The sequence below is a fragment of the Sesamum indicum genome, linkage group LG3 (genome assembly GCF_000512975.1).
Source record: "Sesamum indicum cultivar Zhongzhi No. 13 linkage group LG3, S_indicum_v1.0, whole genome shotgun sequence".
Taxonomy (NCBI): Eukaryota; Viridiplantae; Streptophyta; class Magnoliopsida; order Lamiales; family Pedaliaceae; genus Sesamum; species Sesamum indicum.
This window is the reverse complement of record NC_026147.1, coordinates 3,466,036-3,477,329: the sequence shown is the minus strand read 5'-3', so window position 1 is coordinate 3,477,329 and position 11,294 is coordinate 3,466,036. Positions and strand designations below refer to the sequence as shown.

General features: G+C 34.6%; 2 protein-coding genes across 3 annotated transcripts; one reads left to right on the top strand and one right to left on the bottom strand.

The window, feature by feature from the left end:
• Positions 4,593-8,348, top strand: LOC105157169 (ribosomal RNA small subunit methyltransferase G). 2 transcript variants are annotated; one of them, XM_011073483.2, is made up of 8 exons: positions 4,593-4,857; positions 4,952-5,144; positions 5,240-5,349; positions 6,775-6,853; positions 6,935-7,002; positions 7,168-7,234; positions 7,812-7,940; positions 8,090-8,348. In XM_011073483.2, the coding sequence occupies exons 1-7, from the start codon at positions 4,594-4,596 to the stop codon at positions 7,922-7,924; spliced, it is 894 nt and encodes a 297-aa protein (XP_011071785.1). In that variant the 5' UTR covers position 4,593; the 3' UTR covers positions 7,925-7,940; positions 8,090-8,348. The 2 variants fall into 2 exon arrangements, with proteins under 2 accessions (XP_011071785.1, XP_011071784.1); XM_011073482.2 differs by having other exon boundaries at positions 7,812-8,348.
• On the bottom strand, positions 9,943-11,272 carry LOC105157391 (protein JINGUBANG-like). Its single transcript, XM_020692962.1, has one exon. The coding sequence runs from the start codon at positions 11,239-11,241 to the stop codon at positions 10,333-10,335; it is 909 nt and encodes a 302-aa protein (XP_020548621.1). The 5' UTR covers positions 11,242-11,272; the 3' UTR covers positions 9,943-10,332.

Sequence of the window (11,294 nt, the reverse complement as noted above, 5' to 3'; positions counted from 1 at the left end):
TGGAGGGGTGGTGGGGGCACATGCAACTTTAGTGGAAACTGGAAAATGAATTCTTTTTCAGAAATTTTAAATAGATAAAATTATATCTTGGTCCTCTAATTTATTATATTTATGTATTTAGTCTTTTTCTCAATGAATTTAGTCATGAATATTTGAAATTTAGTTTTTTTTTGTGAATTTAGTCCTGTAGACAAATACAAGAAATATAATATTTAATTACGGCTAACTAACATGGTTAACAATAAATAGCTGTAGTCAATAGTCATTGATTACGGTCACGCAATGATTGTTGCCGTGGTTCTTTTGAGGGCGACTAAAAGCCATGACAAATATTTTTACTATGGCTCTTAGCTAGGGCAAATAATTTTTAACGGTGGAAAAACTAATTTTTTTTGCATGAGTTTTATTACTCGTGGTTAAACGCATAACTAAATTTACAAAGAAAAAGGACCAAATATGAAAATATTCATCACTAAATTTATTCAAGAAATGATTAAATGTGCAAATACATTTAGTTACAGAACTAAAAGTACTAACCGATGTAACGACAAAATAAAAAATGTAATTTCACCTTGTAAATATCTAAAACCCCTAACCCAAAAATTCTTTAAATTCATGAGTTTCATTTTTTTTTTTCTTTTTCAAGTATGTGTTCATTGAAGAGAAGGGTTGGTTCTTTTGTGTTTTGGGGTGCCATAACAAAAGATAATATCAATGGTTAAATACTAATATATAATAATCTTAATATTATCACTTAATATAAAACTTAAGTGGAAATGATTAATATAATTCTATTATAATATAATTATTAGTACTAATAATAAGATAAGTTCTTCTTATTATTTTATTCTTTCTTTTTTCGTATCATATTATCTTTTGAGTATTTAAAATAAGATATTATATTTTAGCTTATCATGAATTAAATCAAAACAACATATATTTTAAAAAATAAAAATAATGTATAGTGCATATCTAGAATTACGTATCACGTCTAATTTAGGATCTACTATTCGACTCGATCTTTATTCTTTTGAATCCAAATCCACCCCCATTTGGCCCGATCAGATCCAGGTTGGGGTTCAATTGCCACCCTTATTTATAGTAATTTTTATTTATATATAATACATAAAATTAAAGCTTTTATTTACTAAATAATGATGTAAAATAGCTTGTGTGGTTCTAATGTATTATGTCTATATAAATAACACATATTTTAATAGTTTAAAACTTAAAATTTAAATATATATATATATTTATTTATAAAAGAACTAATATTATAATGCTATTATTGTTTCTTATTTATAAAATTATGATAATACTATTTTTTTTAGAGAATATATTTTTAAACAATTTGAAAATTTTTAAATTGAGTCCGCTAGGTCCAACCACTGAACCTAGGGACCGGGCGTGGGGTGTGTCTCAAGTCATGGGGCCAAGAAACTCTTGGGGTCGAGTATTTGATGTTGGCAAACCTACTTCATTGCCATCCCTAATAGTAATAGTAACTCTTTCTTATTTTCATGCCCATCCTTTATGAAAGGGAACAAACGGATCGGCCTGGGAATGGCCTAGCGAAAGCAAGAGAGAAAATAATAAAATAGCGTACAAATATAACATAAATCGATAGAATCAAGGGGTGTACCCTTGGTATTCCCGGACATTTGATGTAGTATGAAAAAGAGAATAAAATATTCATACGAGGCTATGATTATAAAACGAAAGAGATGCATAAATAAAATTAGAATTACCTCTTTTGCTATAGTTTTAATCGGAAAATACGTTCGCTTTAAGATCTCAACGTAGGAATTCTGTAAAGCAAAGTTCACACTACACCGGAACGAAGAAGGCCTTAATCCCTTTACTAGAAGAGATTAAGGTCAAACTCTCACCAAGTGAAAGAGAAGGGGGGCGACCGAAAGAGAGAGGTGAGAGAGAAGGGGGCGACCGAAAGAGAGAGGGAGAGGAGAGGAGTGTGTGTTTTCTATACCACTCACTATGTGTTGTTGTGTATTGTGTAATTATTTTCTAAATAATTACACACTATCCATATATATATATACCTTATATAAATAAGTAAAAATGTGTCTATATACATTCCACTCATTTATAAGGTAACCTTCCTTCTATATGATTGATCCAATCAAATCATATAGAGAGGGTTCTAATTATGGCCAAACTTGCACTTTCCAAAAATGTAATTTCTTGGTCAGCTCTCCTTCCATCAATTGGCTAGTGGGCCTCAATTAGTGGTCCAAATTAATATAAAATAAATTCAAGACCCAATGAATTTTAATTAAATTTAATTTAATAAAATTCAATCGAATTGAGCACAATATGTATTTAATTTAAATGAACATAAACCCAAAGCATCTTAATTACTTTATAAATTTAATTTATTAATTAATTAAGATAAACTCAATTAAATTAATCTAATTAATTTAATCTTGAGCTATCCATCCAATGGGTCACCCCACGTGTAAATAATCCAATTATTTATACCTTTCAAAATTAACTCCAAATTAATTTCTTATTCTTCCTCGGTGATTTTTGAGTATAACTTTTTAGGTTCACTTTTCAGCTAGACTTGAACTAGTGTCCAACACTATCGATTAATTAATTCCAATCTAATTAATCGTTCTTGATCAACCATTGATAAAAAAAACCAGCTACCACGGGTTGCCATATAGCAACAGTCCATGGTACTATAGACTAGGTGAATATCTATATAAACATTTAGGCTCTCGAGTCCATACGGGTATGGTCCTCCCATCTACCATCCTTAGTTTAGGGCATGAGTTCCCATCCTGGACTAGGCGTCTATGCTTTAATTCTTGAGACTGCGTTACACTAAGTTACTCGACATAGGAACCTCTTTTTCCTATTCGATCAACTACTGTGGTCACAAATTCATAAGGCGTGAACGTGTCTCCAAGTGCGTAGGAGATACCTCCATTACATACAAACAGGGGACGAATCCTCTTCTTGAACTCACCGTCCTCGCTACATACTGCGATTGCACTGGACAAGGCTTAAATCATCATGTTTGTGACACAATCACCTCTTGCGCAAATCCAAGATGTAGTCATCGTATGACGTGACTGCCATGATTCCTTAAATTTGAGGATTATTTCCATATTATTGGAGTTGAGGACTCAAGTCATACCGATCAAGTCTCTAAAACTTTCATATAACGGTCTCTACGAGTTAGTTCAGTCAATTAACCACCTTGTCAACTAACCAACTGAAATTGCATGTACGTCCAACGTCTGTTGCTGATGAAACACGGCATTCATCCAATGAATGCAATATTCAGTACAAGTCTCAATAAAACTCTCGATGCCCAGCTCGAAGTTCTCGACTTGGAACATTTCAAATCAACCCTCAAAAGTTGGTTTCATAGCCCCTATCCAATGCGCATCCCAACTACATGGGTTATCTAAAATGGTTTGTGGGCATCTGTTGTGACGTCAAAGCAGTCTTAATATAATTGGTAAGCGCAATAAACACATATATCAAGAATGAATACTTACCATATTTATCAGGACAATATTACTTAAATAAATATCGCTTGAAAAGTTTTTAAAACTGCCAATCCAATTGATTTTTGGACACATATTCCAACAATTTTTTATTCTTACTTTTTCCTTATCTTGCCCTTGTTATTATTAGTATAAAATTCTATTTTTGGGTACAAATTAAGTCACTTTAATTCTTTTTAATAATAATTTTTATAACTATAATTGGAGCAGATATCACGTGTTGTCAAATTAATAATTGGTGACAAAAAATGATTTATAAAATTATTGTCATAGACAATTAATTACTCATATAATATATAAGGGTAAGTTACAAGCTATATTTTATTTGGCTGGAATAATTACAAATACCTTATAATGTTTTGAAAATTACAAATACTGAACTCAGTTGAAAAAAAATATGTCGCCCCTAGTCAGTCGGTGAAGTGAATAATATCACTTTATTTTTATTGATTTATTTTTTTAAAAAATATTTGAAAAATATAAAATTTTTACGGTGGGTAAATAAATGATCTATAGGACCTATTAATTCATAAAAATATTTTAACTTTTTTTACAAAAATATAACATTATACTTTACAATCCATAAGAGTATTTTGGTCAGTTTATTACATAAATGAGATGGAAACTTAATAAAGGATAATTAAGTAGACTCGTTGTTAGACGGACGTTAAAATTATTGAAGGTATATGTAATTTTATAAATAATGAGAAATATTATAATTATATCAATTTTCAAGAAAAATGACTGTAATTTACCCTATATACAATGTCAATCCAATTACAACAAATACGTAAGTTAAATTTGTCCGTTAACTATATACAAAGTGTAATATATTTGTATGTGATTGTATATAATTCAGATCGATTGATCAATCATGTGAAAAATATGTTATACATTTTATGTGATTGGTTCGATTTAATTGAATTTGATTTGGACTAAAAGAATTTTTTTTTTTGGGAGGACGGGGCAGCCCATTTCGTTAATTTGGGCCCCACTTTTGAAGATCCGATAATATAATCCGGGTCGACAATTGCGCCCGGCTGCTGGCGCCAAGATGTTAATTTCCTTGGGGGCGCGAGGCCTTCTTTCTTCCTATCCAGTTTCGTTTGGAACTTTCTTCAAACACCTTCCAACTGTTAACGTTTCCACACTCAAATTCAACCTCGGTCCCGCCGGGAAAACCACCCTCAAGCTCTTCTCCACCTCCACCAACGCCGCCGCGTCGGCGGCCCTCGAGACACCCCATTTTCGGACATTGACCTGTGACCAAAAATATCAAATTCGGCTTTACGTTGATGCTCTTCTGCAATGGAACCAGGTTTTCCCCACATAATTGCTCTATACCTCTTTAATTTTCGTTATTGGCATGGATGATGCTTTTCTAAAATTGTTTTGCCATTTTGGGTTTGCAGAAAATGAATCTCACGGCGGTGAGAGAAGAAAACGAGGTGATGGAGAGGCACGTCGAGGACTCGTTAGCGATTATAGATCCTGTTCGCGATTCCTACCTATCGCATTGTGGGAGTTCTTTTGAAAAATTGAGTGTTGTCGACGTTGGAAGTGGAGCTGGGCTTCCGGGTCTGGTTCTTGCTATTGCGTGCCCGAGTAATGATCATAATTCCCTAAAGTGCTACAAATTTGGTTTTCAAAACGAGACTATTTTTGTATAATTTCTTTCTTGGGATTGGATTTTGCTTTAGGTTGGAATGTTACACTGTTAGAGTCAATGAATAAACGCTGCGTCTTCTTGGAGCATGTTGTTGGTCTCATTGGCTTGCAAAATGTGAAAGTTTTGCGGGGTCGAGCTGAGGTATGAATTTCCAGTCGACATAAAGGATGTAATCCCTACAACCATTGTACTGATGTTTGTTGTTGGATTTTGAGTGCTTCCTAACATCCTGTAGAATTGGGTGATAAATTCACATCTTTTTACTCGTAATACCACTGCTTCACACGATAGGTGTAGCAAAATAACTTGCAAGACAAAAGCCAATGTGAAAGTAAATGATCACTGTTGTTTTGACTGAGACATCTAGATGAAACTTCAATTTGTTTGACAGAATATATTTTCGCTTTTTACGTGGCAAAATTTCTAATATTTCTGAACCAGCCATTGAAGGTGAACTTTCTTAGAGATATCCATGTCATTTGATTGAACTATTATGTCTATTCTCATATCATCCTTTACTCGAGTTATATGCATCAAGTGGAAATTTAGTTTGTGATGCTTTTGTTGTGCCTTCAACAGTATTTGAGCTGAATAGATCTCTATTATTTTGTGGGACTGGTTATTTGGTTTTCGCCAATGCAGATTGGATATCTTTACTTGGAAGATTGAGTTTTAAGTCATTTTTTGCTTAACTTTATGGCTAACTAGTAATTAGTTATGATGCGGTGTGCCCATGGTACTTTGTGAAATCGCCTACGTGAATGACCACAAATTATGCTAACTCATGCATTACAGACCTCAGAGGTAGCTTTCAACTGCCATCGCGGTTGTTGTCCTGTTCTCTCTGGTCGTTACATAGGAGAAAGTTTTATAAATAATGGTTATAACTATATTTACCATGTTTTGAAGATTTTCTTAAGCAAGAACTTTGTCAAATAACTAATATTGCTTCACTCTTTCAATTTTTGATTGAAAACATTCTCACTGCACAGTAGTCAGTTTCTCATTGTAGAATCGAGCTTGTAGTAGATTAGTTCATGAACCATAGTTTGTTAATGTGATAATTTTGACTTCATACTGTGGGTTCTATTGGTTAGCTAGGGGCATCCCACTTGTATTTTATGCGCCGATGGATACATGCAGCAATTGTGGATGTTCACTTAGCTGTTGAACTTTCAAATGCAGTGCAACTGGTTTTTCTCTTCTAGTGTTTTCTGCATGATAAACTTAGTATTTTGAGCATGACATATGTGATGGGCATCTGGGAGCATACTATCCTAGTCAGGCAGTTGGGAATACTCCTCAGATACTCATTAAGAGTTCATCTTCTTTCAAGTCAAACTTTATTTATCTATCAAGATATCATGCTCCTATATGCAACTTTATGATGGTTTATAATTTGATCTTCATGTGGTTTATTTCCTTCCAAAAGACATTGTTTCTCAATTGGTTTGGCTGGAAAAGCTAGAAATACTATCAAATGAAAATTTTCATGTCATTTATTTTGTAATATTTCATTAAAATCTCATGTATGCCCGTTTAAATCTGAAACTCTGTATAGGACAGAATCTAGGTCAAAATCTTGACTTCAGAGAGGGTTTTGATATTGCAGTTGCTAGAGCAGTTGCAGAAATGAGAGTTCTGGGTAAGCACTTGCAGTGGCCGTCTTTTTATTGCATTAGTGGTACATGAATCCTTAAGCATTGTTTTCTTTTTTGGCATGAAGCTGAGTACTGTCTGCCTCTAGTCCGTGTTGGTGGTTTGTTTGTCGCGGCAAAAGGTCATGATCCTCAGGTATGCTGCTTTGAACAGAGGTTCTTAAATCTTTACATTCTGGTTCTACCATTACGTTTACATTCGTTTTCTGAATTTCCCATGTGTTTTTACATGTTTATCTATGAGCATAGATAGGCATGTACACGGTGTATATGAATAACCTTATTATAAACGTCTTTCCAGGAGGAGGTTACAAAAGCTGAAAGAGCTATTCATTTGATGGGTGCTTCTCTCTTGCAAACATGTTTTGGTATGTATTTTCTTAGCTAAATTTGGATTATCCACCTTGTGTGTGACCTATGATAAATACATTCTGAACTCATTTGGTTCTTTATTGCAATGTCCTTTTCGGTTTGTTGTGACCTTTTCTTTTTTACTTTATCTTCTGGTTCTGATTTTGAAAACCCTATTGAAAATTCAGTTCTTTTTTGATGTACTGGTAGTTTACCCTTTTTAGCTTTTCAGAGCCTTAAGCAGGGACAGGTCCAGAAGTGAAAGTTTGAGAAAGCCGGTCAATTTTTTATATTTATATATTGGACTTTGCTACTTTAGGCTCACATTAAATAATTGGAGGGGCGAATATGTACCAAAAATTCAAATATTATGCACAAGGGTTAAGGAAAATAAGAAAGTTGGGGGGTCCGTGGAGGGGATCCTTTGGTGGCCTTAAGCTTTCCTGAAGTGCAGGTCATAAGGCCCTCTAGTCCTTAGGTATTCACTCTATGATAGACTTGGTTTATTCCCTATAAATCTGAACCGTTCAAATGTGAAAGCCAACAACTGGCGAACTTGTGTAAATTGCTAACATTGTATGCGCTTGAATTCAGTGGAATCACACAGCAAATATGGACAAAGAACAGCCATTATGTGTGTAAAAGACGGTCCCACCCCAAGAAAATATCCTCGTGCTCCCGGTACTCCAGCAAAGCTACCAATGTGAAGAGGATGCTCAATCAGTACGCATTTGTTGTTCATCTGTTGTACCATATTGTCTTTGACCTGTTCATTAACAAATAGAATTCCACTTCTGTAATTCGACTGGGAAACAAATTGATGTATAGCTTATCAGCATGAAACAGTTTTGTCACTTTGTTCTTCTTTGCAGTTCTTCCATCTCTTCTTACTCCTCTTGTGCATGAGTACGAAATTGCTCCTTTTTCCTAGTATTGGTCGGAAGCTCCTTTCGTATTCGGTGTACATTCACGTGCATCAACTCTGGAACATCATGAGATTATATCTCTTCTGGGAATCCGATGACTGTTGCTTGGAATCCCAGACATGCTTTGTGGCTTCCTTATGATGTGCTCCCCGCTCGTTGTATTTCATTTGTTGAAATGTATTAACCGTTATTCATCATCCTTAAACAGTTTCCTGTTGGTATACTTAGCATTTGCCATTTCAGTGTGAGCCATTAAAAATCTGAAAGCCAAAACAGACAGTGCTAAATTATGACAATATCTTCTGTGTATGTAATGTGCTCTGCAAAGTTCAATCCAATTTTAACTGAATGTGTATGTGAATGGACTGAATCATTGAATCACATATGATAATATTAATATTTTATGTTAGAAATTATCATATAGTCATGAAAAATGTAAACATGGGTCTTGATGGGCAAGGTATTATTATTATTAGGATATATGACAACAATCTCTCTTGAAATTTGACATAATTACGAATATTCTCTCATTATTTGAAAAATTATCAATATTCCATTGATTTTGATGGTCGTCGAACAATTAATTTATTTTGTTAGTTTTTGTTAGGTTTTTATTCATTTTTTGTAGTAAACTGACCAAAATGTTCTTATGGACTAAGAATTATAATTTTATTTAATTTTAAAATTTTTTTATTTACTAAGTGAATAATTTCTTATAATTTTTTTAAGTTTTTTCATCCAACTATCCAATTTTTTTTATAAATTTTAAATTTTTTTTAGAAAAGAAAAAAGTACAGTAACGGCATAGTTGATAATTTCATACCTCCATTTAAGGATTACATAATTTGGTCAAGCGTTATTAGAATATTTATAATTTTTCAAATAATAAGGGAATATTTATAATTATGCTAAATATCAAGAGATGTTGTAATTTACTCTTTATTATTATTGTTGTTGAGTGTAATATGTTGGATGGGTTTATTACACTTTTAGTGCAGGTTCAATATCTTTTACTTTCTACCTTATGAGGTTTTCAAAATGATTATAAAATTGAACAAATTTGAAACACTTTTACGTTACGAAAATTTTCAAAATTGCAAAAGTCTCAACACATTTAATCTCATAAGTCATAAATAATTTTGGAACAATTTTAAAAATCTCATAAAATAAAAAACTAAAAAAGTATTAAAGCCGAACCTATGAAACTAAAATATAACTTTGCCTACCTTTCTATATACACAGAAACGAGTGGTTTTTTGCATGGATTTTGCTTTCATCCAACAGTTGTCGATTAGAATGAACACTGAATTCTGCTTTCCAACAGTTATTATCTTGAGATGAACATTAGTGCAAGACATTCTTATCCAGCCAAAAATTAAGGTAGAAATCATTACCAATCTGCTTTTCATACAATTTGAGCACATGGAGAGTGATATACACATCTGGAACTGACCTCTAAAAGGTTAACTAACAATAAAAATACATAAAAAAGCATAGTCCATCAACCCCTATATATAATACATCTCTCTGCCATCCCAAAAACATCAATGCTCAAATCTGCACTTCATTAAATTGTACAACTTGCTTCTCTATGTCCTCTTTTACCCAAATTATTCCATTATTGTACACTACTTTTCAGATCTCCACTTCTGGCCATTCCAAATTCACACTTTTACACTATGTCAAATGGCTCATCCACTTTCTATTATATATATATATATATATTTACAGAAGATTACATTTTAATTTTCACAAGTCAATTTATTTGTCATTTTGATTCTACGATGTTGCGTCCGCTAGATTTATATAACTACTAAAAACTTGCGATTTTAGTCCCAATTCTCTGTTAGATTTAGGACGGAAACAACACGTGCCCATGCACGTGCTCCGCTAAGTTTGAGGGAATTGAGAGGTGTTCTCATCATATGTCTAATAAAATTAAGGTTTGGGACTAAAATTACAACAGTTTTTGGAGTTAGAGGATGGAATGTGGTGAGTTAAACAATAATAAGACGAAAATCGCAAAGGGCTAATCACTTGTGGGATGTTAGATGTAATCTTCCCTCTATTTATAAAAAGATAGACAAAAGGGCTTCCCAACTCATGAAAGCAAATATGCGAGAAATCTTGCTTCTGTAATGACTGGTAGTGAAATTATCAAGTGCTGATTATGGATTAATTATTACCTCTTAGAATGGCAGGAAAATCTTCCAGACCTTAATGTCACTGTCCAGACTGCCACTGTACAGCAGACATGTTTTTAGTGCATTTGATGTATTAGCACTGCTGTTATGATCATATGCTGCAGCAATGCACTTAACAGGCCCTTTATGCCCTTCAAGAACTGCTAAGCAAGAGTATGATCTCCCCACCCCTCCCCAGATCCTCACAGTCTTGTCAGCTGAACCACTGAACACCAACTCTACTACCACATCCAAACACAGTATGGACTTACTGTGCCCCCTGAGTGCCCCCACCGCCGCCATCCTGCCGCCACCCTCGTTCGTCCAGACGAGAATTGAACCGTCGGAGCCACCTGAGTACAAAACCATCCCGTCTCCGGTAAGTGCAAGAGCATTAACCCCCGAGTCATGTTTCTCCAATGTGTCCACTAGGGAATGCGTCTTAGAGTCTGACTCTTGCCTCGACCACACTCTGATTCTCGTGTCGGATGAGGCTGTGTAGACATGGCCGTCATCCGACAGAGCAATGGCGTTTATTGCATCGTCGTGCGCATTGGCTATGGATTCCAGGCACTTGAAATCCGTCATCCTCCAGACTTTGAGTGTCCGGTCCCAAGAAACGGAGTAGAGCAGCGTCTCGTCTGTCGATAAGGCTAATGCTGAGACAGAGTCAACATGGTGAATCCATGTGCATTTCTTGTGCCTTCTGACTTGGATTCTGCTCTTGGGGACCAAGAGTCTAAGGGCACGGTCGCTCAGTGTCGGCAGCGTGGCCAAGTGCGTGATTTGACGGTGAAACTTGCTGACATCTTCTATTTTCCAGACACGGATTTTATGGTCCTGATGAGCACTTATGATGAGCTTATTGTCAGATGATGACACAAGGGCTTTAACTGCACCCTTACCTGCTGCCATGACTAAGTCATGATCATCGGTTGGAGATTCAGCGTCCAGTGCTAGAGAACTCA

Coding starts and splice junctions, on each gene's coding strand:
- LOC105157169 (XM_011073483.2), top strand. CDS start 4,594: ATGTTAATTTCCTTGGGGGCGCGAGGCCTTCTTTCTTCCTATCCAGTT. Junction 4,858..4,951: donor CTCTTCTGCAATGGAACCAG/GTTTTCCCCACA, acceptor TTGGGTTTGCAG/AAAATGAATCTCACGGCGGT. Junction 6,854..6,934: donor TGCAGAAATGAGAGTTCTGG/GTAAGCACTTGC, acceptor TTTGGCATGAAG/CTGAGTACTGTCTGCCTCTA.
- LOC105157391 (XM_020692962.1), bottom strand. CDS start 11,241: ATGGCAGCAGGTAAGGGTGCAGTTAAAGCCCTTGTGTCATCATCTGAC.